This window comes from Heteronotia binoei, chromosome 1, assembly GCF_032191835.1.
Source record: "Heteronotia binoei isolate CCM8104 ecotype False Entrance Well chromosome 1, APGP_CSIRO_Hbin_v1, whole genome shotgun sequence".
NCBI classification, from domain to species: Eukaryota; Metazoa; Chordata; class Lepidosauria; order Squamata; family Gekkonidae; genus Heteronotia; species Heteronotia binoei.
In genome coordinates, this window is record NC_083223.1 from 278,624,176 (window position 1) to 278,649,546 (window position 25,371).

Sequence of the window (25,371 nt, forward strand, 5' to 3'; positions counted from 1 at the left end):
AATGGGAGATGGGTTCAATATATGTAATGGGATAAGCAACCAAAGTCCCTGCTTGAGTGTGTCAATACAGCTAAAAGAGAAATACATTGGATAGTGGTGTTCTTGTCCACCTAACTCACTTTTTAACATGTAAACATCCTTCTAGTTTGAAATCGGAAAAAGGAATACAATAAAATATAGTGAAAGTGGGTCAGTATACATAATGAGATATACAGCCAATATCCCTAATTCTGAGTATGTCGATACAAATAAATACACTGATACACAATTCTAAAAGAGAAACACATTGGAATACCGTGGATGTATAGCCATACTCACTGAGAGTGGGTTTAGCATCTGTAATGAGATAAAAAAAAAAGCCGATATCCCTGTTCAGTCCTGGGAAGGCGTTTGTTACAAGTTTCATAATAATTTGTAATTCAGCAATTTCTCTCTCCGTTCCGCTCTCGAAGTTCCTTTGCAGTCAAACAGCTACCTTGAGGTCACCCACTGAATGCTCAGGAAGCTTAAAGTGTTCTCCCACAGATCTCTCAGTTCTGTGATTCCTAATGTCAGATTTGTGTCCATTTAGACTTTAGCGTAGGGTTTGTCCTGTCTGCCCTATGCAGAGAACTGACTGCCCTATGCAGTAATATGGCATTTACTGGCATATATAATGTTGGAAGACGAACAAATGAATGAGCCTGAGACAGTGTAGTTAATGTCATTAGGCCCAGCGATTGTGTCGCCTGGGTGTATGGGGCAGCAAAGTTGGCACTTAGGTTTATTGCAAGCTCTGTACCGGTGTCCGTGCTCAGATGAGATGCTGTATTGTTTGTTGTGGGTGAGGAGTTGTTTGAGGCTGGGGGGCTGTCTGTGTGCAAGAAAAGGTTTACCCCCCCCCCCCAGTGCTTTTGAAAGGCAGCTGTCACTGTCCAAAAGAGGTTTGTAAGTTGTTGATGATACGTTGAACTGTTTTCAGTTGAGAGTTGTGTGTGACCGCTAGTGGTATTCTGTTATTTTCTCTTTGGGGTCTGTCTCGTAACAGGTTTTCTCTGGGTATCATTCTGGCTTTGTCGATCTGTGCCCTGACTTCATCGGGTGGGTGCTTTAGTTCCAAAAAGGTTTGCTGCAGATCTCTCAGGTGAGAATCTCTGTCAGCGGGATCGGAGCAAATGCGGCTGTAGCGTAGAGCCTGGCTGTATACAATGGATCGTTTGAGGTGGTAGCTGGAGGCATGCAGGTATGTTTGCCGGTTGAGGTTGCGTTGGGCATGTCACCGACTGCTGGAGGGGTCAGAATACCAGCCTCCAGGTGGGACCTGGGGATCCCCCGGAATCACAGCTCATCTCCAGACTGCAGAGATCAGCTCCCCTGGAGAAAATGGCTGGTTTGGAGGGTTGAGTCTCTGGGCATCGCATCTCACTGAGGTCCCTCCCCAGGCTCCACCCCCAAATCTCCAGAAGCTTCGCAACCTATATCAGGCAACTCCCAGGGGTGGAATTCTAGCAGGAGCTCCTTTGCATATTAGGCCACACCCCCTTGATGCAGCCAATCCTTCGAGAGCTTACAAAAAAGAGCCCTGCAAATTCTTGGAGGATTGGCTATGTCAGGGGTGTGTGGCCTAATATGTTCCTGCTAGAATTCTACCCCCGGGCAACCCTAACCTCCCCTACCCGTCCCCCACTATGAAGGACCTGAGAACCCTATTTTAAGTACTTTCCTTTTGCAGTGAATTGCAGAAAAAGGTACCCTGGGTGAAATTAAGGACATTTAAGTCCATCAAGTTCAGGGCAAATGCCAGGTATTCCAGAATGCCAGGTATTCCAGCAATGCCAGGTATTCCAGAACGCTTCTCCGACAGAGCAAAGCTGAGTGTGCGCGCCGACCCGGCAGTAAAGTTCACGCAGAGCCTTATCTCAGCAAACGAACACGAGCCCTTTGCTAGAAGGAACTCCGTTCTAGACAGGATAGAGCACAGATAGCATTCTAATAATCTAATCTAACATGCTAATCTAATCTAACTAGTTGGGAGGTCCGGCTCAGGCAGGAAGCACATTTCGTTCTCACGGTAACAAGATGGAGAAGAAACGCAGAGAAAGGCGTTAGCCGGAAGGAAGGAAGTTTCCCCGGAGACTAGTGATCTGCATATCAAAGGGACGTCAACCCCAAGCTGAGAAAAGGGCAGATATATACAGGGCCCTGATTCACAATCACAGAATCAGAGTTCAAAGGGACCTCCAGGGTCATCTAGTCCAACCCCTGCATAATGCAGGAAATTCACAAAGACCTCCCCGTAAATTCACAGGATCTTCATTGCTGTCAGATGGCCATCTAGCCTCTGTTTAAAACCCTCCAAGGAAGGAGAGGCCAACGCCTTCCAAGGAAACCTGTGGAAACTTAGAATCATAGAGCCGGAAGGGGCCTCCAGGGTCATCTAGCCCTACCCCCTGCACAAGGCAGGACACTTACAAATACCTTCCCCTAAATTCACAGGATCTTCCTTGCTGTCAGATGGCCATCTAGCCTCTGTTTAAAACCCTCCAAGGAAGGAGAGCCCACCACCTCCTGAGGAAGCCTGTGGAAACTTAGAATCATAGAGTTGGAAGGGACCTCGAGGGTCACCTAGTCCAACCCCCTGCAGAAGGCAGGAACTCACAAATACCTCCCCCTAAATTCACAGGATCCTCATTGCTGTCAGATGGCCATCTAGCCTCTGTTGAAAACCCTCCAAGGAAGGAGAGCTCACCACCTCCTGAGGAAGTCTGTTATACTGAGGAACTGCGCAGTCAGGAAGTTCTTCCTAAATGTTGAGCCGGAAACTCTTGATTTAATTTCAACCCATTGGTTCTGGTCCGACCTTCTGGGCCAACAGAAAACAATTCTGCACCATCCTTTATGTGACAGCCCTTCAAGGACTTGAAGATGGGGATTGAATCACCTCTCAGCTGCCTCCTCTTCAGGCTAAAAACGCCCAGCTCCTTCAACCTTTGTTCGTAGGACTTGGTCTCCAGACCCCTTACCAACTTTGTCGCCCTTCTCTAGACTCATTCCAGCTTGCTTATATCCTTCTTAAAAAGTGGTGGCCAAAACTGAACACAATGCTCCTGGTGAGGTTTTACCAAAGCAGAGCAAAGCGATACCATCAGTTCACATGATCCAGACATTATACTTCCGTTTATAGTTCAGAATCACATTTGCCTTTTTAGCCACCGCATCACACTGTTGACTCATGTTCAGCATATGGTCCACTCCGTTTTGTACACACTACTGCCCAGACATGTCTTCCCCATCCTATACCCATGCATTGGGTTTTTCCTACCTAAATTCAGAACTTTGCAATTATCTCTTGTTAAAATGCATTTTAACCCTGTTTTCCAGCCTGTCAAGGTCATGCTGTACTACCCTGTTTCTGTCTTTGACTGTATCTGCAACCCCTCCCAATTTAGTATCATCTGCAAATTTAATCAGCGTTCCCTCCATTTCTTCATCCAAATCATTTATAAAGGTGTTGAGTGTAAGATCCCAGGACAGATCCTTGAAGCATTCCGCTCCAAGAGGATGAGGAACCATTCACAAGCGTACTTTGGGGTGCGAGCTGTCCGCCAGTTACAGGTCCACCTCACACTAAAAGGATCCCAAAACCACATTCAACCAACCTGTCAACAAGGATAGCGTGTGGGAGAGAGAGAGACAGATGCCAGGAAGGGGCTATAACTTGGCATTAGAACAAATGACTGGTAAACAGAAAACTCCCAGTTCGATCCCCGGCATCTCCAGTTAAAAGGAGCAGGCAGGAGATGATGGGAAAGACCTCAGCCTGAGACCCTGGAGAGCCATGGAGAGGGGCCATAGCTCAGTGGCAGAGCCTCTGCTTGGCATGCAGAAGGTCCCAGGTTCAATCCCCGGCATCTCCAGTGATGGGAAAGACCTCTGCCTGAGACCTAGGAGAGCCACTGACATCTGAGTAGAGAATACTGACCTTGATGGACCAAGAATCTGATTCAATAGAAGGCAGGTTCATGTGTTCATGCAGAAGGTCCCAGGTTCAATCCCCGGCATCTCCAGTTAAAAGGACCAGGCAGGAGGGGATGGGAAAGACCTCAGCCTGAGACCCTGGAGAGCCATGGAGAGGGGCCATAGCTCAGTGGCAGAGCCTCTGCTTGGCATGCAGAAGGTCCCAGGTTCAATCCTCAGCATCTCCAGTTAAAAGGACCAGGCAGCAGGTGATGGGAAAGACCTCAGCCTGAGACCCTGGAGAGCCATGGAGAGCGGCCATAGCTCAGTGGCAGAGCCTCCGCTTGGCATGCAGAAGGTCCCAGGTTCAATCCCCGGCATCTCCAGTTCAAAGGACCAGGCAGGAGGTGATGGAAAAGACCTCAGCCTGAGACCCTGGAGAGGGGCCATAGCTCAGTGGCAGAGCCTCTGCTTGGCATGCAGAAGGTCCCAGGTTCAATCCTCGGCATCTACAGTGATGGGAAAGACCTCTGCCTGAGACCTAGGAGAGCCACTGACATCTGAGTACAGAATACTGACCTTGATGGACCAAGAATCTGATTCGATAGAAGGCAGGTTCATGCGTTCCTGCAGAAGGTCCCAGGTTCAATCCCCGGCACCTCCAGCTAAAAGGACCAGGCAGGAGGTGATGGGAAAAGACCTCTCTGCCTAAACCCCTGAAGAGCTGCTGCCAGTCTGAGCAGACAATGCTGACCTTGACAGATTCAGTATAAGGCAGATTCATGTTTAACTGAGCGTCCATGGAAACCATTGTGCAGTTGCTAGTGTCCATCTAGGATCTGGGAGACCCAGCTCCGAATCCCCACTCTCAGTGTAGCCGTTAAGTGTGTAGACTCTTATCTGGGAGAACCGGGTTCGATTCCCCACTCCTCCACTTGCACCTGCTGCGATGGCCTTGGGTCAGCCATAGCTCTGGCAGAGGTTGTCCTTGAAAGGGCAGATGCTGTGAGAGAACTCTCAGCCCCACCCACCTCACAGGGTGTCTGTTGTAGGGGGAGAAGATATAGGAGATTGTGAGCCGCTCTGAGTCTCTGACCCTTGGGTCAGCCGCACACTCTCCACATCACCTACCTCACAGGGCTGATGTGGGGCTAAAATGGAGGAAGAGGAGAAAGGCAAACAACAGCGCCTTCAACCGCCACTGCCAGAGCAGATCCGCAGGACCCAACGAAGACTTTTATTACTCCAATTCAGATTTTATGGCCGTCCAGGCCAACCCTCTTCTTCGCAAGACTCGAATTTCGCCTCCACACTCCACCTGACAAACAGAGCGGCACAAAAGTGCTGAACCAGCAAATGCCAGGAGGTGACTCAGGGCTGACACAAACAAGGCGAGGAACTAAGTGGCAAAGCACATCTTGGGCAGAGAGAAGCAAACACCAGAGCCCAATCGCAGCTTGCTGACAAGTACACAACCACTAGGCAACACTTAGGAACAGAAGAGAAGCCCTGTTGGATCAGGCCAATGGCCCCTCCAGTCCAACACTCTGTGTCACATAAGAGAAGCCCTGTTGGATCAGGCCAATGGCCCCTCCAGTCCAACACTCTGTGTCACATAAGAACAGAAGAGAAGCCATGTTGGATCAGGCCAATGGCCCATCCAGTCCAACACTCTGTGTCACATAAGAACAGAAGAGAAGCCATGTTGGATCAGGCCAATGGCCCCTCCAGTCCAACACTCTGTGTCACATAAGAACAGAAGAGAAGCCATGTTGGATCAGGCCAATGGCCCATCCAGTCCAACACTCTGTGTCACATAAGAACAGAAGAGAAGCCATGTTGAATCAGGCCAATGGCCCATCCAGTCCAACACTCTGTGTCACATAGGAACAGAAGAGAAGCCATGTTGGATCAGGCCAATGGACCATCCAGTCCAACACTACGTGTCACATAAAGAACAGAAGCCATGTTGAATCAGAACAATGTACCATCCAGTCCAACACTCTGTGTCATGTAAGAACATAAGAGAAGCCATGTTGGATCAGGCCAGTGGCTCATCCAGTCCAACACTCTGTGTCACACAGTGGCCAATATATGTGTGTGTGTGGCAGTGAGTTCCACAAGTTAATCACCCTTTGGGTGAAGAAGGACTTTATATCTCTGCTACCCAGCACCACATGTTATGACATGCATGGCCCGGCCTGACAAGGTCCCATTTGTGTCAGATCCGGCCCTCGTAACAAATGAGTTGGACATCTCCGTTCTAAAACATTTGGTGGGCGCCAAAAAAAAAGATAACGGCCAGTGCCCACGGGCCCCACATTGGAGACCCCCGATCAGAAGCAATTCATTACACTGGCGGGTGAATGCAGGGAGGCTCAGCGAAATTAAAAAAACATGCCTTTTACACCCTGGGGACATCTTCCTCTCCTTCACCCCAAGGACTCCACTCCTTCTACCTAGAGGAAACGCCAGCGTTAGCGGAACAGATCCACAGAACCCAACCTGTGTTTCCCCCCCTCAAAGCGCCAACTTGCGCTGTTTCCAATCTGTCTCGAATCTCCACGGCTCCCTGAGCCAGACTCCGCAGCGACGTCATACCCAAATAAATCAGATTTCGCTCTCCTTCCCAAAGGCAGCCAGGCGCTCTGTTATCCGACGTCTCCATCGGAGAGGCGGTGAAAGATGGGCCAAGCCTCCGGAGCTCTCCGGCGATATGCCGTGACTACTGCAAAAAACGGCACCGCTGAGGCCTATCGGCAGACGTGTCCATGATGCAAACGCAATTCCCTCCGAGAGCCTCTGGAGCAATTAGCCGCCCAAGAAGGGCCACGGGAAGCCTGCCGAAAGAACAGGAGCCCATTAACAGCCCCCCCACCTCTCCCCCCGCCCACAGCGAGGAAGATTAAATTTCAGCTCGTAATGCCAAGAAGCAGGACTATTCTAACCCCGCTAATGGACGAATTGCCCGTTTGCCGTTTCCTCGGGAGCTCTGGCAACATATGGACCAGACTCGCCCACAGCGAGCAGAACTGGTCTCCGTAAGAACGTTGAACCAAGGCCGTTTCCGCACACGCTATCTGCCCGGGTACCACGCTCTGGGGGAGAAGCTGTTTTTCTTCTCAGCTTCCCCACAGCGAGATGGGGCGATTGTGCGCCTCCTCAGGGTTTCCCACATTTTTCTCAAATCTTCTCTGATGCAACAGAACGCACGTTTCCTTCGAATGGGGCCGCCCTTCCTGAGCTAAGACAAAAATGAGTGAGCTGGAGGCTAAAAAAAGAAGACCGTAGATTTATACCCCACCCTTCTCTCTGAATCAGAGTCTCAGAGCGGCTCACAATCTCCTTTACCTTCCTTTCCCACAACAGACACCCTGTGAGGAGGGTGGGGCTGAGAGAGCTCTCCCAGAAGCTGCCCTTTCAAAGACAGTTCTGTGAGAACTATGGCTGACCCAAGGCCATTCCAGCAGCTGAAAGTGGAGGAGTGGGGAATTAAACCCAGTTCTCCCAGATAAAGAGTCCGTGCACTTCACCACTACACCAAACTGACTCACGCTAACTCAGCTTAGAGGAAACACTGCTTTCTAACACCACATATACATGATATGCATGCAACAAGGAGATACATCTCTTTGTCCCCTTCTGTTGCCGTCTTCCGTCTATGGGTGAGTACTTTTCCGTTCCATTTGTCATTCCCTCAACAATCCCTCCGTCCTAAGCAATGTTTTCATGACTGTTTTTATACAAGCTGGAACGGATCCAGAGGGCAACAAAGATGGCGAAGGGTCTGGAGACCAAGTCCTATGAAGAAAGGTTGAAGGAGCTGGGCATGTTTAGCCTGGAGAGAAGGCGGCTGAGAGGTGATAGGATCCCCATATTCAAGTCCTTGAAGGGCTGTCCTATAGAGGGGTCTGGAGACCAAGTCCTAGGAGGAAAGGTTGAAGGAGCTGGGCATGTTTAGCCTGGAGAGAAGGCGGCTGAGAGGTGATAGGATCCCCATATTCAAGTCCTTGAAGGGCTGTCCTATAGAGGGGTCTGGAGACCAAGTCCTATGAGGAAAGGCTGAAGGAACTGGGCATGTTTAGCCTGGAGAGGAGGAGGCTGAGAGATGATAGGATCACCATCTTCAAGGACTTGAAGGGCTGTCCTATAGAGGGGTCTGGAGACCAAGTCCTTTGAGGAAAGGCTGAAGGAGCTGGGGATGTTTAGCCTGGAGAGGAGGCGACTGAGAGGTGATAGGATCACCATCTTCAAGTCCTTGAAGGGCTGTCCTATAGAGGGGTCTGGAGACCAAGTCCTAGGAGGAAAGGTTGAAGGAGCTGGGCATGTTTAGCCTGGAGAGAAGGCGGCTGAGAGGTGATAGGATCCCCATATTCAAGTCCTTGAAGGGCTGTCCTATAGAGGGGTCTGGAGACCAAGTCCTATGAGGAAAGGCTGAAGGAGCTGGGCATGTTTAGCCTGGAGAGGAGGCGGCTGAGAGGTGATAGGATCACCATCTTCAAGTCCTTGAAGGGCTGTCCTATAGAGGGGTCTGGAGACCAAGTCCTATGAGGAAAGGTTGAAGGAACTGGGCATGTTTAGCCTGGAGAGAAGGCGTCTGAGAGGTGATAGGATCCCCATCTCCATGTCCTTGAAGGGCTGTCCCATACAGGAGGGTGTGGAACTGTTTTCGGTGGCCCCAGAAGGTCGGACCAGGCCCAATGGGTCGAAATTAAATCAAAAAGAGTTTCCAGCTCAACATTAGGAAGAACTTCCTGACCATTAGAGCAATTCCTCAATGGAACAGGCTTCCTCCTCGGGAGGTGGTGGGCTCTCCTTCCCTGGAGGTTTTTAAACAGAGGCTAGATGGCCATCTGATAGCAATGAGGATCCTGTGAATTTAGGGGGAGGTATTTGCGAGAACATAAGAGAAGCCATGTTGGATCAGGCCAATGGCCCATCCAGTTCAACACTCTGTGTCACACAGTAGCCAAAAAAACCCCAAGGGCCATCAGGAGGTCCACCATTGGGGCTAGAAGCCCTCCCACTGTGCACCCCCCCCCCCCGCAGCACAAGAATACATAGCATCACTGCCGCAGACAGAGAGTTCCAGCAATACCTATGAAGAAAGGCTGAAGGAGCTAGGCATGTTTAGCCTGGCGAGGAGGCAGCTGAGAGGTGATAGGATCGCCTGGTCCGGTCCGACAAGGTCTCATTTCTGTCTGATCCGGCCCTCATAACAAATGAGTTCGACACCCCTGGCACCAGCTCTCCAGGGTCTCCGGCTGAGGTCTTTCCCATCACCCACTGCTCGGTCCTTTTAAGTGAAGACGCCGGGGATCGAATCTGGGACCTTCTGCATGCCAAGCAGATACTTTATGGCTGAGCCAAAGCCCCGATAACCACAGTCCAAGGTCACTACTCCGCCAGGTAGGAGACAGACAAGCTGAAAGCATTTCTGCTCCTTCAGCAATCTCGGCGTTTTTGTATCCACAAAGAACGACCCTTGTAAATACTGTTCTAAAGGCGTAGACAGGGAAGGGCTCACTTCGAGTCATAGCCAGGCTAAACATTCCGGCTGCTAAAAATGGAAGGGGGTGTGTGTGTTGCGCTGAAGATAAACCCCCACCCACTCCCTTGAAGGGTGGGATCAACGTTTCTCATCACGCGGAGCTTGCCAAAACAGCCAAACTTGACGTCTCTGATAAAAGAAAACAACTTAAACTTGTACCTACACGGAAACCCTTTCTGGACCCCTTGCACAAAATAAATAAAGTGATGGCTTGTGGTTTGGAAGACTAAAAAAGCAAAGATAATAAGCTTATACAGAAAGATGACATATTTCCCATCACGGAGAGCCAGTTTGGTGTAGTGGTAAAGCGTGCGGACTCTTTATCTGGGAGAAATGGGTTTGATTCCCTGCTGGAATGGCCTTGGGTCAGCCAAAGCTATGGCAAAGGTTGTCCTTGAAAGGGCAGCTTCTGGGAGAGCACTCTCAGCCCCACCCACCTCACAGGGTGTCTGTTGTGGGGGAAGGAGATATAGGAGATTGTAAGCCACTCTGAGTCTCTGATTCAGAGAGAAGGGCGGGATATAAATCTGCAGTCTTCTTCTTCTAAGGAGTTAATGAGGAAAAGCATGGATTCCTGTAGCTGAGAAAATCAGATACTATTCCTTTTTAGCCTGTTTTCAGCTGTGTTCGTTTCTATTTTCTTGAGTGATTCTGTTTTACTTTGAGGGGGGGATTCTTGCCACAGGAGGTGGTGGCAGATGCAAGCACAGACAGCTTCAAGAGGGGATTGGATAAACATCTGGAGCAGAGGTCCATCAGTGGCTCTTAGCCACAGCATATTGTTAGAATTCTCTTTCTGGGGCAGTGATATTCTGTCTTCTTGGTGCTTGGGGGAGGCAACAGTGTGAGGGCTTCTAGTGTCCTGGCCCCACTGCTGGACCTCCTGATGGCGCTTGGGTTTTTTGGCCAATGTGAGACACAGAGTGTTGGTCTGGATGGGCCACTGGCCTGATCTAACATGGCTTCTCTTATGTTCTTAGGTGACACAGAGTGTTGGGACTGGATGGGCCACTGGCCTGATCCAACATGGCTTCTCTTCTGTTCTTATGTGACACAGAGTGTTGGACTGGACGGGCCATTGGCCTGATCCAACATGGCTTCTCTTCTGTTCTTATGTGTGACACGAGAGTGTTGGACTGGATGGGCCATTGGCCTGATCCAGCAGGGCTTCTCTTATGTTCTTATGTGACACGAGAGTGTTGGACTGGATGGTCCACTGGCCTGATCCAACACAGCTTCTCTTATGTTCGTCTTTTGCTGCTTGTATAAAAACCTTTATAAAATATATTTAAAAACAGAAAAAGAGTAGCCAGAGCACTCCATTAAGGTTTCCAAAATTTCGACTCATTTTCAGACAACAGAGATTAGTTTCCTTAAAGGAAAGGGGGGCCGGCTTTGGAGAGTGGAAGCCAAAGCATCACGCTTCCACCAAGCTCCCTCCCCCAAATCTCCAGAAATTTCCCCAGCCACAGTTGGCAAGCCAGGCAGCGCTCATCTTCCAGAGAGTTTCAAGATGCCAAGACAACATTGGATTTATATTCCGCCCTTCACTCAGGGTCTCAGAGCGGCTCACAATCTCCTACCTCTTCCTCCCCAACAGATGCCCTGTGAGGTGGGTGGGGCTGAGAGAGCTCCGGCAGCAGCTGCCCTTTCAAGGACAACCCCTACGAAAGCTCTGGCTGCCCCCAAAGGCCATTCCAGCAGGTGCAAGTGGAGGAGTGGGGGAATCAAACCTGGTTCTTCCAGATAAGAGCACACGCACTTCACCACTACCACCACCACCACTGGCTCTAAGCCTCGAATCTGCCCCGGCAACCTCGCTTCCTGACACAGCAACCCTGGCAGTCTTCGGTGGTCTCTCCTCCAAGCGCTGAATACGAAAACTGATTCTGAAGCTGAGCTGCTGAGAGCCAGCCCTGGTGCAATCTGTTCCCCCCCTCCCCACCTTAGCACAGACAGAGGAGGCCGGAACAGACGCTTCCTCCCAGCCCAAGGGATCAACAAAAGGTTGACTTTAGCAATTCCAAGAATATCAGTGGAGGGAGAAAGAAAATGAGATAAGGGGAAAGCGTACACACACACACACACAAGTGAAGAAATGTAGATGACTTCACTATCTCCGTATCTCCTCACATGAAGTGATGGTTTTGCTTTACTTTGCTCTGAGAAGACCTCACCTGGAGTACTGTGCTCGGTTTTGGGCACCACATTTTAAGAAGGATAGAGACAAGCTGGAACGGGTCCAGAGGAGGGCGATGGTGAGGGGTCTGGAGACCAAGACCTGTGAGGAAAGGCTGAAGGAGCTGGAGATGTTTAGCCTGGAGAGGAGGCGGCTGAGAGGTGATAGGATCACCATCTTCAAGTAGCTGAAGGGCTGTCCTATAGGGGATGGCGTGGAATTGTTTTCTGTGGCCCCGGAACGTCGGACCAGAACCAATGGGTTGAAATTGAATCAAAAGAGTTTCCAGCTCAACAGTAGGAAGAACTTCCTGACCGTTAGAGCAGTTCCTCAGTGGAACAGGCTTCCTCAGGAAGCGGTGGGCTCTCCTTCCTTGGAGGTTTTGAAACCAGATGGCCATCTGTCAGCGATGCAGATCCTGTGAATTTTTGGGGGGTAGGTATTTGTGAGTTTCCTGCATTGTGCAGGGGGTTGATGACCCTGGAGGTCCCTTCCAACTGGAGAGCTAGTTTGGTGTAGTGGTTAAGTGTGCGGACTCTTATCTGGGAGAACCGGGTTTGATTCCCCACTCCTCCACTTGCACCTGCTGGAATGGCCTTGGGTCAGCCATAGTTCTGACGGAGGTTGTCCTTGAAAGGGCAGCTGCTGTGAGAGCCCTCTCAGCCCCACCCACCTCACAGGGTGTCTGTTGTGGGGGAGGAAGGGAAGCTCTGAGACTCTTCGGAGTGGAGGGCAGGATATAAATCCAATATCTTCATCTACCTCACAGGGTGTCTGTTGTGGGGGAGGAAGGGAAAGGAGATTGTGAGCCGCTCTGAGACTCTTCGGAGTGGAGGGCGGGATATAAATCCAATATCTTCATCTACCTCACAGGGTGTCTGTTGTGGGGGAGGAAGGGAAAGGAGATTGTGAGCCGCTCTGAGACTCTTCGGAGTGGAGGGCGGGATATAAATCCAATATCTTCATCTACCTCACAGGGTGTCTGTTGTGGGGGGGAAGGGAAAGGAGATTGTGAGCCGCTCTGAGACTCTTCGGAGTGGAGGGCGGGATATAAATCCAATATCATCATCATCTTCTATGATTCTATGCCCTGAATCACTTTTAGGAGCACATATGCTTTTGTGATCCACACAATTCTCCATCACATAAAAAGGTAGACATGAGTTGCCACCCTACAATAAACAACAACTGTCCGTACGTGGGCCTTTCCCATATAAGAATAGATTTTTCTCCAATACAACTATAAAGAACAATATATTAATATAATTTCGATATGTTCTAAATATTATAATATAACGCAATGACATTTCCATTATGTTGTATTGCACCCCACCCCAACAAAAGACAAAAACGCTGTCTGTAACTTTCACGTTTGAGAAGAAATGAACAGGGCACGGTAAAAGAATCTCAGGCAATGTTCCCTCTAAGATGCAGTGTCTTGTGGGCAAAAATTCTACTTTGTGAGCTCCTGGCATTAAAGTTGGGAGCTCCTGCATAAATTAGTGTGCCTCCAGGGCCGTCCTTCCTGAGCTAAGAAAAAAAATGTGTGAGCTGACTCATGCTAACTCAGCTTAGAGGGAACACTGGCCTCAGGTAACTTTCCACAATTAGAAAGGATGCTCTTACACATTTATCTCCTATTTCGACACATCAATTGCTTTAACCGTTGCCCCCCCCCTTAATTAAATCCAAACTAGGAGTCAATTGCCCCTTTAAGACCAACTTAGTTTTATTTAGAATGTAAGCTATCGTGTGCTCTCTAGGCACACTTCATCAGGCAAGGAATCACTGAGGGGTTCCTCAGTGGAACAGACTCCCTCGGGAGGTGGTGGGCTCTCCTTCCTTGGAGGTTTTCAAACAGAGGCTAGATGGCCATCTGACAGCAATGAGGATCCTGTGAATTTAGGGGGAGGGATTTGTGAGTTTCCTGCCTTGTGCAGGGGGTTGGACTAGATGACCCTGGAGGTCCCTTCCAACTCTAGGATTCTATGACTGTTAAGAGCGGTTCCTCAGTGGAACAGGCTTCCTCCTTGGGAGGGGGTGGGCTCTCCTTCCTTGGAGGTTTTTCAACAGAGGCTAGTTGGCCATCTGACAGCAATGAGGATCCTGTGGATTTAGGGGGAGGTGTTTGTGAGTTTCCTGCCTTGTGCAGGGGGTTGGACTAGATGACCCTGGAGGTCCCTTCCAACTCTAGGATTCTATGACTGTTAGAGCGGTTCCTCAGTGGAACAGGCTTCCTCGGGAGGTGGTGGGCTCTCCTTCCTTGGAGGTTTTTCAACAGAGGCTAGATGGCCATCTGACAGCAATGAGGATCCTGTGAATTTAGGGGGAGGAATTTGTGAGTTTCCTGCCTTGTGCAGGGGGTTGGACTAGATGACCCTGGAGGTCCCTTCCAACTCTAGGATTCTATGACTGTTAAGAGCGGTTCCTCAGTGGAACAGGCTTCCTCCTCGGGAGGTTGGGGGCTCTCCTTCCTTGGAGGGTTTTCAACAGAGGCTAGATGGCCATCTGACAGCAATGAGGATCCTGTGAATTTAGCGGGAGGTGATTGTGACTTTCTTGCCTTGTGCAGGGGGTTGGACTAGATGACCCTAGAGGTCCCCTCCAACTCTATGATTCTATGATAAATTATGCAAATACAATTAAAATTCACATCTACGTAGTATGGGCCAGGCTACACGCCCATAACTTTTAGATCTCCTTCCCCTCGCATTGGCCACCCTGCATTGCTCTTGTTTTTTTCCAATTATGTCATTAAGTCGTTGCTTCATCCTCAACAAGTGTAGGCAGGCGGGGACGCGACCCAACGCAATCAGGCAACATAACAACCGTCATCATCGGCCGTGTGATGACACCGAGAATAGTTTCCCGTCGGCAGGAATGGGCGAAAACGTATCCTGCCATTATGATTTATGGGTATTTGTCTTTGTTTACCATGGGTCACCATGAATTTAAGTGAAAAATATAGTCCGCTTAAGCGTCCGCTTAATTTTTTCCTACCAAACTAGTTATTATAATTCATATTTGTGGATGTTCAGTGCTAAGGAGGCAACGAATGCTCTCATAAAGCCGCCTAATACTGAATCAGACCCTTGGTTCACCAAGGTCAGTCTGGTCTACTCAGACTGGCAGCCGCTCTCCAGGGTCTCAAGCTGAGGTCTTTTCCATCACCTCCTACCTGGTCCTTCGAACTGGAGATGCCAGGGCTTGAACTTGGGACCATCTGCATGCCAAGCAGATGCTCTGCCACTGAGCTATAGCCCCTCTCCATGGATCTCCAGGGTCTCAAGCTGTGGTCTTTCCCATCACCTCCAACCTGGTCCTTCGAACTGGAGATGCCGGGGCTTGAACTTGGGACCTTCTGCAGGCCACAGTCTCTCACCAAAAACGTTAAGAGGATGACGACATTGGATTTCTATTCCGCCCTCCACTCGGAGTGGCTCACAATCTCCTTTATCTTCCTCCCCCACAACAAACACCCTGTGAAGTGGATGGGGCTGAGAGAGCTCTTGCAGAAGCTCTGTGATAACAATGGCCGGCCCAAGGCCATTCCAGCAGCTGCAAGTGGAAGAGTGGGGAATCAAACCCGGTTCTCCCAGATAAGAGTCCGCACACTTAACCACTACACCAAACTGAGTTTTGGTCCAGCAAGGTCAGTATTGTCTCCTCAGACTGGCAGCAGCTCTCCAGGGGCTCAGACAGAGGTCTTTCCCATCACCTCCGGGCTGAAGATCCTGGAGACCGACCCTCTGCAAGCCAAGCAAGCACTATGCTTCTCAGCCACAGCCCCCTCCCCTAAATAGGAAATACTTCTCTAAAGGAAAGCAGCTCATACTTCTGGGGAAACAGAAAGAAATCAAAGTTGGTGTGTGACCAGCAGGTGATCTGGGCAGATCCACAGCTTAAGAACATAAGAGAAGCCATGTTGGATCAGGCCAATGGCCCCTCTAGTCCAGCACTCTGTGTCACACAAGTGGCCAAAACCCAGGGGCCATCAGGAGAACGTAAGAGAAGCCATGTTGGACCAGGCCAATGGCCCATCCAGTCCAACATTCTGTGTCACATAAGAACGCAAGAGAAGCCATGTTGGATCAGGCCAATGGCCAATCCAGTCCAACACTCTGTGTCACATAAGAACATAAGAGAAGCCATGTTGGACCAGGCCAATGGCCCATCCAGTCCAACATTCTGTGTCACATAAGAACGCAAGAGAAGCCATGTTGGATCAGGCCAATGGCCAATTCAGTCCAACACTCTGTGTCACATAAGAACAGAAGAGAAGCCATGTTGGATCAGGCCAATGGCCCCTCCAGTCCAACATTCTGTGTCACATAAGAACATAAGAGAAGCCATGTTGGATCAGGCCAGTGGCCCTTCCAGTCCAACACTCTGTGTCACATAAGAACATAAGAGAAGCCATGCTGGATCAGGCCAATGGCCCCTCCAGTCCAACACTCTGTGTCACACAGTGGCCAACAAACCAGGTGCCATCAGGAGGTCCATCAGTGGGGCCAGAACACTTGAATTAAAACCGTGCTTCAGATACGTTTCACATACACAGCGGGCTTAAGCTTATTCATTGCATTTTCCTGCATTAGCTATTATTTAGCGTGTATATGCTTACGTGCTTTTTTCTGGGGAGGGGTTTGCAGGTTCCATCGCATTCCCAAAGGGGTTCACGACCCAGAAAACGTAAAGAAGCACAACAGCAGACAAACCACAATGCGGGGAGAGTTCACCAGCTGCACAAAGCCACCGACGAGGAATCCGAGAGTTCCTTTTATCCAGGGGTGTCAAAAACATGCAGCGTAGGGGCTGAATCAGGCCCCCGGGAGGGCTCCGATCAGCCCCTCCCCCCCCGAGCAACTGGCTCTTGTCTGCTTCCTTCTCCCTCTCTCTTGCTTCCTTCTGCATCACAGCTTGTTTTCAAGGCGTGCTCAATCACACAGGAGGTACAGAGCAAAACATCGATTTTCTCCATTGGCTGAGGCTCCCCCCCCGTCCCCTGGAGAGGGAGGGAAAAGCTTCCTTTGTCCAGTTCCCTGGATCCCGTGGGAGAAATACAAAGAAAGCACCTTTAATACAAACAAGTGCTAGTGTTTTAAGCATGTTTAAAGTCTTTATTTTTTAAAACAAAAAAAATCTTTAGTCATGTTTGTCTGTGTCTTTAAAAAAGTTTATCTCTCTGCTACCTCATAGGTACAGACATGGCTCAACCCGGCAAGACAAGGTCTCATTTAGGTCAGATCCGGTCCTCAGAAGAAGAAATTGGATTTATATCCCGCCCTCCACTCCGAAGAGTCTCAGAGCGGCTAACAATCTCCTTTCCCTTCCTCCCCCACAACAGACACCCTGTGAGGTAGATGAAGATATTGGATTTATATCCCACCCTCCACTCCGAAGAGTCTCAGAGCGGCTCACAATCTCCTTTCCCTTCTCCCCCATAACAGACACCCTGTGAGGTAGATGAAGATATTGGATTTATATCCACCCTCCACTCCGAAGAGTCTCAGAGCGGCTCACAATCTCCTTTCCCTTCCTCCCCCACAAACCGACATCCTGTGAGGTAGATGAAGATATTGGATTTATATCCCACCCTCCACTCCGAAGAGTCTCAGAGCGGCTCACAATCTCCTTTCCCTTCCTCCCCCACAACAGACACCCTGTGAGGTAGATGAAGATATTGGATTTATATCCCACCCCACTCTGAAGAGTCTCAGAGCGGCTCACAATCTCCTTTACCTTCCTCCCCCACAACAGACACCCTGTGAGGTAAATGAAGATATTAGATTTATATCCCACCCTCCACTCTGAAGAGTCTCAGAGCGGCTCAACTATCTCCTTTCCTTCCTCCCCCCCAACAGACACCCTGTGAGGTGGGTGGGGCTGAAGAGATCTCTCAAAGCAGCTGCCCTTTCAAGGACAGAGTCTCAGAGCCGCTCACAAAACTCCTTTCCCTTCCTCCCCCCACTATAGACTACCCTGTGAAGCGGCTGGGGCTGAGAGGGCTCTCACAGCAGCTGCCCTTTTCAAGGACAACCTCTGCCAGAGCTATGGCTGACCCAAGGCATGCCAGCAGCTGCAAGTGGAGGAGTTGGAATCCAACCCGCTTCTCCCAGATAAGAGTCCGCACACTACACCAAACTGGCTCTCCTCAACAAATGGGTTCGACGCCCATGCTTTAATCCATCTGGAAACTTATAGACCACATTATAGGATCGACCTCACAAGTAAATTTGAGGATTAAAAAAGTAAAGGTAGTCCCCTGTGCAAGCACCAGTCGTTTTTGACTCTGGGGTGACGTTGCTTTCACAATGTTTTCATGGCAGACTTTTTACAGGGTGGTTTGCCATTGCCTTCCCCAGTCATCTACACTTTCCCCCCAGCAAGCTGGGGGACTCCTTTGACCAACCTCAGAAAGATGGAAGGCTGAGTCAACCTCGAGCCGGCTACCTGAACCAGCTTCCGCCGGGGATCGAACTCAGGTCGTGAGCAGAGGCTCCGACTGCCGTAATGCAGCTTTACCACTTCCTGCGCCACGGGGCTCTTTAAAAAAATTGGAGGATTACCCGCCCCCAAAAAAGTTTTAAAAAAAAAACCCTCTCCCCCAAAAAGGAAAAAAGTGCACACTCACCGTAGGAAAAAAAATATCCTACCAGACTGAGAGTGAAACAGGTCTGTACAAGAACTTCATCTCTAGAAACCAGACGGAAGCTACGCTTAAGTCCAGGGGTGTGTTTGCATGAAGCTGGCAGCCCAGAAAAAGCCGGTTCTGAACAAAAGGAAGGGATATCACCGATGCTTTTGAAAGCTCCAAATGCCAAAAAAAAAAAAGGCGGCAGGAAACAGTAATTGCAGTCAAAAATGTGATTTCCAGCCAAATGTGCAAAGTCCCTGGTTTGAGTCATGCCTGAGCGATGAAGCTCCCAGGTAGCCTCAGGGCAGCTGCTGGCTCTCAGCCTCTAGCTCTTTCCCCCCCCTCCCAAATTTGCAATGCAAGCACAGCACCATGACCTGGCCTACATCACAGGGGCAGGAGGATAACCAAGATCATGCACCCATGCAAAAGAAGAAGAAGAAGAAGATATTGGATTTATATCCCGCCTCCACTCCGAAGAGTCTCAGAGCGGCTCACAATCTCCTTTCCCTTCCTCCCCACAACAGACACCCTGTGAGGTAGATGAAGATATAGGATTTATATCCCGCCCTCCACTCCGAAGAGTCTCAGAGCGTCCCACAATCTCCTTTCCCTTCCTCCCCCACAACAGACACCCTGTGAGGTAGATGAAGATATTGGACTTATATCCCGCCCTCCACTCGAAGAGTCTCAGAGCGGCTCACAATCTCCTTTACCTTCCTCCCCCACAACAGACACCCTGTGAGGTAGATGAAGATATTGGATTTATATCCCACCTTCCACTCCGAAGAGTCTCAGAGCAGCTCACAATCTCCTTTCCCTCCTCCCCCACAACCAGACACCCTGTGAGGTAGATGAAGATATTGGATTTATATCCCGCCCTCCACTCCAAAGAGTCTCAGAGCGGCTCACAATCTCCTTTACCTTCCTCCCCCACAACAGACACCCTGTGAGGTGGGTGGGGCTGGAGAGGGCTCTCACAGCAGCTGCCCTTTCAAGGACAACCTCTGCCAGAGCTATGGCTGACCCAAGGCCATTCCAGCAGGTGCAAGTGGAGGAGTGGGGAATCAAACCAGGTTCTCCCAGATAAGAGTCCGCACACTTCACCACTATACCAAACTGGCTCTCCAGTGAAAGTGAAAGCACTTTCAGCGCTCAAAAGCTCTATGCAAATACTGCCATCCGCGTAGGAGCAAACAGACGAACCTAAGAAGAGCCCTGCTGGTCCACCTAGTCCAGCCACCTGTCTCACAGTGGCCAACCAGTTCCTCTGGAGGGCCAACAACAGGGCAGAGTGGCCGAGGCCTTCCCCTGAGAAGAACCCTGCTGGGTCAGACCAGGGAGGGTCCATCTAGTCCAGCCTTCTGTCTCACACAGTGGCCAACCAGTTCCTCTGGAGGGCCACCAGCAGGGCAGAGAGGCCGAGGCCTTCCCCTGAAAAGGAAATCAGAAGAGCCCTGCTGGATCAGACTAGTGGTCTATCTAGTCCAGCCTCCTGTCTCACACAATGGCCAACCAGTTCCTCTGGAGGGCCAGCAACAGGGCAGAGAGGCCGAGGCCTTCCCCTGGGAAGAACCTCAGAAGAGCCCTGCTGGGTCTGACCAGGGAGGTTCCATCTAGTCCAGCCTTCTGTCTCACACGGTGGCCAGCCAGTTCCTCTGGAGGGCCAACAACAGGGCAGAGAGGCCGAGGCTTTCCCCTTAGAAGAACCCTGCTGGGTCAGACCAGGGAGGGTCCATCTAGTCCAGCCTCCTGTCTCACACAGTGGCCAACCAGTTCCTCTGGAGGGCCAACAACAGGGCAGAGAGGCCGAGGCCTTGCCCTGAGAAGAACATTAGAAGAGCCCTGCTGGGTCAGACCAGGGAGGGTCCATCTAGTCCAGCCTCCTGTCTCACACAGTGGCCAACCAGTTCCTCTGGAGGGCCAACAACAGGGCAGAGAGGCTGAGGCCTTCCCCTGAGAAGAACCTCAGAAGAGCCTTGCTGGGTCAGACCAAAATCATCAGCTCTTAGAAGTTAAGCAAGCAGTGGACCCGGTTAGTGCTTTGGATTGAAGACCACCAAAGAAATCCAGGGCTGCTACACCGTGGCAGGCAATTACAAACCACTTCTGCACGTCTCTTGCCTTGAAAAACCATTAGGGTCACCACTCCAAATTGGCCGCAACTCGACAGCACTTTCTCCCACCAAATGGATCAGGAGAATACTTCAGGGCTTTCAGGAGGTCAGAGAAGCCCATCCATCTATCAAGGAGCAGGGGAGGAGGCAGACTGCAGAACGTATCTGCAGATCTATTGTCCTCAGGGGAAATTTTTAAAGAGGGGGAATGGCGGATCATTTTCTATAACAGGGGTGGCCAAACTGGTTTAATGCCTTCAGAAGCCTCACAGAATAAATGGCAGATGTTTTAGAGCCACAAGAGGGAGGGAGGGAGGGAGGGAGGGAGGGAGGGAGGGAGGAAGGAAGGAAGGAAGGAAGGAAGGAAGGAAGGAAGGAAGGAAGGAAGGAAGGAAGGAAGGAAGGAAGGAAGGAAGGAAGGAAGGAAGGAAGGAAGGAAGGACATAAGATAAGCCATGTTGGATCAGGCCAATGGCCCATCCAGCCCAACACTCTATGTCACACAGTGGCCAAATATACACACACACTGCGGCTAATAGCCACTGAGGGACCTCTGCTCCATATCTTTATCCCATCCCCTCTTGAAGCTGGCTATGCTTGTAGCCGCCGCCACCTCCTGTGGCAGTGAATTCCACAAGTTAATCACCCTTTGGGTGAAGAAGTACTTCCTTCTATCCGTTTTAACCTGACTGCTCAGCAATTTCATTGAATGCCCACAAGTTCTTGTATTGTGAGAAAGGGAGAAAAGGACTTCTTTCTCTACTTTCTCCATCCCATGCATAATCTTGTAAACCTCGATCATGTCACCTTGCAGTTGACGTTTCTCCAAGCTAAAGAGCCCCGAGCGTTTTAACCTTTCTTCATAGGGAAAGTATTCCAAACCTTTAATCATTTTAGTTGCCCTTTTCTGGACTTTTTCCAATGCTATAATATCCTTTTTGAGGTGCGGTGACCAGAATTGTACACAGTATTCCAAATGAGACCGCACCATCAATTTATATAGAAGGAAGAGGTGGGAAGGAAGCAACTTCAAATGCATTCTCCAAATCGCCATCAAGCGTGGCTTGAAAAACAGATTTAAATAAAGAAATGCCTTTTCCAAGCCAGCCAAGGGGGCAATGGGGCCTTCAAGAGTCACCCAATATGTTTGAAAGAGTCGCAGTTTGGCCACGCCTGTTCTATAAACACGAGAAATAGGATGCTGTCTATGAAAATCCAGGGAAAGAGGGAAGCATCTCGCAACCTTTCGCCATACCTGAACTGCCGGGTTATTTATTTTTACGGAGGTAGAGCAATCCCTCCCCCACCCCCCTACAAACCAAGGTCCTTGCTCGAAAAGGTGCCATGCCAAAGGAGTGGAGGCCCAGGCCTGCCCTAAGAGTTTTACCTTCTCTCTGACTACCTGGCAGCTACTGGCCTCATTGTACCTTGCAGGTGAACAACTTAAAAAAGGTAAAGGCAGTCCCCTGCGCAACCACCAGTCGTTTCCGACTCTGGGGTGAGGTTGCTTTCACGTTTCCACAGCAGACTTTTTACGGGGTGGTTTGCCCTTGCCTTCCCCAGTCCTCTACGCTTCCCCCCCAGCAAGCTGGGTGCTCATTTTACCAACCTCGGAAGGATGGAAGGCTGAGTCAACCTCGAGCTGGCTACCTGAAAACCCAGCTTCCACCAGGGATCAAACTCAGGTCGTGAGCAGAGGGCTCCGACTGCAGTACCGCAGCTTTAACCGACTTTATTCCACCATAAACAGGCCCGAGACCTGAGAAAGCAACCCCTCTGCCCCCACAGTTCACTCGCGTCCCGGGGCTCCTGTTCCGTTTCCCCCGCAACAGGCCACGAGTGCGAGAGAAGACGGTCTGCGACACGTTCTAGTGCACCCTTCGACAGCTGTATCGCCGAGCGCTGGGCCTCTGCCAGGACAGAAGGAACCGGTTCCCAGTTTCAACTGTGGCTTACATCAAAAAGATGAGTAACCGTCTTGGCTTGAGCGAAAAGAGGCAGCCGGGCAGCCACCCCTGCAGCGTTTGCTGCCAGTTCTACCTACCCCTCCACGGATTTGGATCTGCAACAGACTGAGAGCATCAGCCCAACGCTGCGTTTCAGCAACATGGGCCGCTCCGGAACGCCGCTCCGAAGGCCGCAACGTCGAGCCCTTTTTAATTTCCAGATCTGCTTTGTCCAACGCTTGCGGGAGAAAAACACAGCTGACGACTTTCTATTTTAACAGCTGAATCGGACTCCGACAGACCAGCTAGATTTCCCAGGATGTGAGCTCCCCTTCATGAGATAAAGGGCTCCGGGCCAGCCCTAGACGCTCCAGCACCCTAGGAAAGCTAACATCTGACACACACACACACCCCACTGCACTGATAATGTCACCAAGTCACGTTAGGGCACCCGGTTTTGTGCCCCCAGAAGGCAGGCGCCCCAGGCAACTACCTAGCAGCCGGGCCCTGCTCCAGGCTCTCTAGTCCCACTTGTATCTGACAAGGGTTGCCAGCCTCCAGGTGGGGCCTGGAGATCTCCCGCTTTCGCAACCGCTCTCCAGCTGGCAGAGATGGGCTCCCCTGGAGAAAACGGCTGTTCTGAAGGGGGGACTCTTTGGCATTGTACCACACACACACACACACACTGCACTGATAATATCACCGATTCACGCTAGGGCACCCAGTTTTGTGCCCCCCAGAAAGCAGGCGCCCCAGGAAAGGTTTCTGAAGGGGGGACTCTTTGGCATTGTACCACACACACACACACACCCCACTGCACTTCCCTCCCCAACCCGCATCCTCTCCTGTATACAACCACCAAAATCTTCATGTATTTTCCAACACAGACTTGGCAAACCTATATCTGACGAAGGAAGCTCGGACCCTGGAAAGCTCATATCCCGGAAAATGTGCAAGAGTCCCGGAACACCTTCAAAACCAGGGCGGCCAAACGGTGACTCGGGAGTCGCACATATTTCACGCATATTGTGCGGCTCTCGAAGCTGTTGGAGACGCTCTGCGTCCCCCTTTTTTAAAAAACCATGTAAAGAATCTATATAATTGAATCAATATGCAGGTATGATATTTTTTCACTAGGAGAGGGTTGGTGGTGTCTGAATGTCCTTCTGATATTTTTGTATAATATTTTCTTTTGTTAGTGGTCCCAGGTCTGATGAAGGCTGGAAAGAAACAAGTACTTCATCGATTGGTTGTCACCATACTACTTTGGGACTTGACTGTACATGTTTTGGACATTTGGACTGGTTTCTCTATATTTCTTAGAAAATTGGTCACTAGCTTCTATTTTGTTGTTGTGTGAAGCCAAGACAGCCAGCCGTATGGAGAAGACATGTCAAGTTAAATTAGCTTTCTTTCCACCTCTCCCTCCCTCCCCCCCCCTTCTATCTCCCTTCCTTCCTTGCTGCTCTCAAACGGCTGATGTTCCCGTCTTTGGGCTCTCAAACATCGGACGCTTATTCTATGAGGCTCTTGCGTCAAGCGAATTTGTCCACCGCTGTTCAAGAAGAACAACATCTGTGGCATGGGCAGGGGCGCTCACTTCTCCTAGAACAGGGGTGGCCAAACGATGGCTTTCAAACAAATTGTGTGGCTCCTGAAGCCCCCACTGCCCGGCTTGGAGAAGGCATTTCTCTCTCTAAATCTATTTTCCGAAGCCAAGCCTGATAGTGGTTTGGAAAACGCATTTAAAAGTTGCTTTCTTTCCACCTCTCCCTCCCTCTTGTGGCTCTCAAACATCTTCCATTTATTCTGTGTGGCTCTTACATTAAACCAGTTTGGCCACCCGTCCTAGAATGTATCTGGAGTAACCAGCTCCTCTCTCCTGCCACATATTTTGCCAGTCTTCAAGCTGCACCCGGACTCCTGCTCTTTTCTGCTGCTCCAAGGAGACTTAACGCAGCTCCCCATCTAGATCTAACCGCCCAAGGTGGTTGGGCTCTGAAGACGCTCCTGGGTTCGAATCTAGCCGTTCTACTGCAGGCCCGCACGGCTGCCCCCTCCGGCCGCCCTAGAACTAGCTTTATATTTTTTTAAAAACGTAAAAGAATTTTAAAAAAGGAAGAATCAAACTTGAAAGCCAAAGGAATCGGCAGATCTTCTCAAACACCGACCAAAGTTAAAATGGTTGCTGGGAAGCCTTGTCAACGTCAAATATTGCACAACTTTTAAAAAAGCTTCGAATGAAGCGACAGGATTGGAAAGAGGCGACGAATGCGACTAAAAGCAACGCGCCCTTGCATTTCCCCAGTGCATTTTTAAAGGTCTCGAGCGAGTTCCTGCAACGGTGCATGCATTAAAGGAAACGATGGGATTTGCAAAAATAATAAAAATAAGTAATAGTAAAATTAGTGCCGGCGGATCCAGATTACGGCCGCAGGCGCCTTACCAGGCTGTCGTCCTCGCTGCGAACGTCCACCAACGTACAAAGGCTCCGCGCCCCATTCATGGCTCGCCCTTCCCCGCCGACGCTCCCTGCGGAATGAAAGGGAGCGCAGCCACGCCCGCTCTTTATATATCGGTCACGCCCACTCGCCGCGAGCCACGCCCACTTTGCTTGACCCCGCGCCCGCGCATCCCTGAGTGGCTCTTCCAGCGTTCTGGCCGCGCCTTTCCCCGAAGCCGCGCCCACTGGCCTCTACGCCTCCGGTCTCCTGCTGCTTCGGGCGGCCGCCGCTGCGGCCCCGCCCCCTTCTCCTCAAGCCCCGCCTTCGTGCCCCCCTCCCTTTCCGCGCCTTCTCTCGCGCGCTACTGTGCGGGTTCCCTGCAGTCGGCTTTTGGTTTGCAAAGGGGAGGGCGGATCGGCGTGCAAAGTCAGGCCGTTGGCAATCCACAGCGATGACCTCACTGCTTAAGAAGCGCCTAGTCGAAGGGACCCTGAAGCCTGGGGTTGCCAACTCCAGGTTGGGAAATTCCGGGAGGTTTGGGGGTGGAGGCTAAGGAGGGTT

At 50.6% G+C, this 25,371-nt stretch overlaps 1 protein-coding gene across 2 annotated transcripts in view; it reads right to left on the reverse strand.

The window, feature by feature from the left end:
* Positions 1-24,924, reverse strand: part of TUFT1 (tuftelin 1) — a 90,025-nt gene extending 65,101 nt beyond the window's left edge. For both annotated transcript variants that reach the window (XM_060261176.1, XM_060261167.1), the window contains exon 1: positions 24,813-24,924. In XM_060261176.1, the coding sequence (XP_060117159.1) occupies positions 24,813-24,872 (60 nt within the window). In that variant the 5' untranslated portion in view covers positions 24,873-24,924. The remainder of the gene's footprint in view (positions 1-24,812) is intronic.
* Between the last annotated feature and the right edge of the window lie 447 nt (positions 24,925-25,371).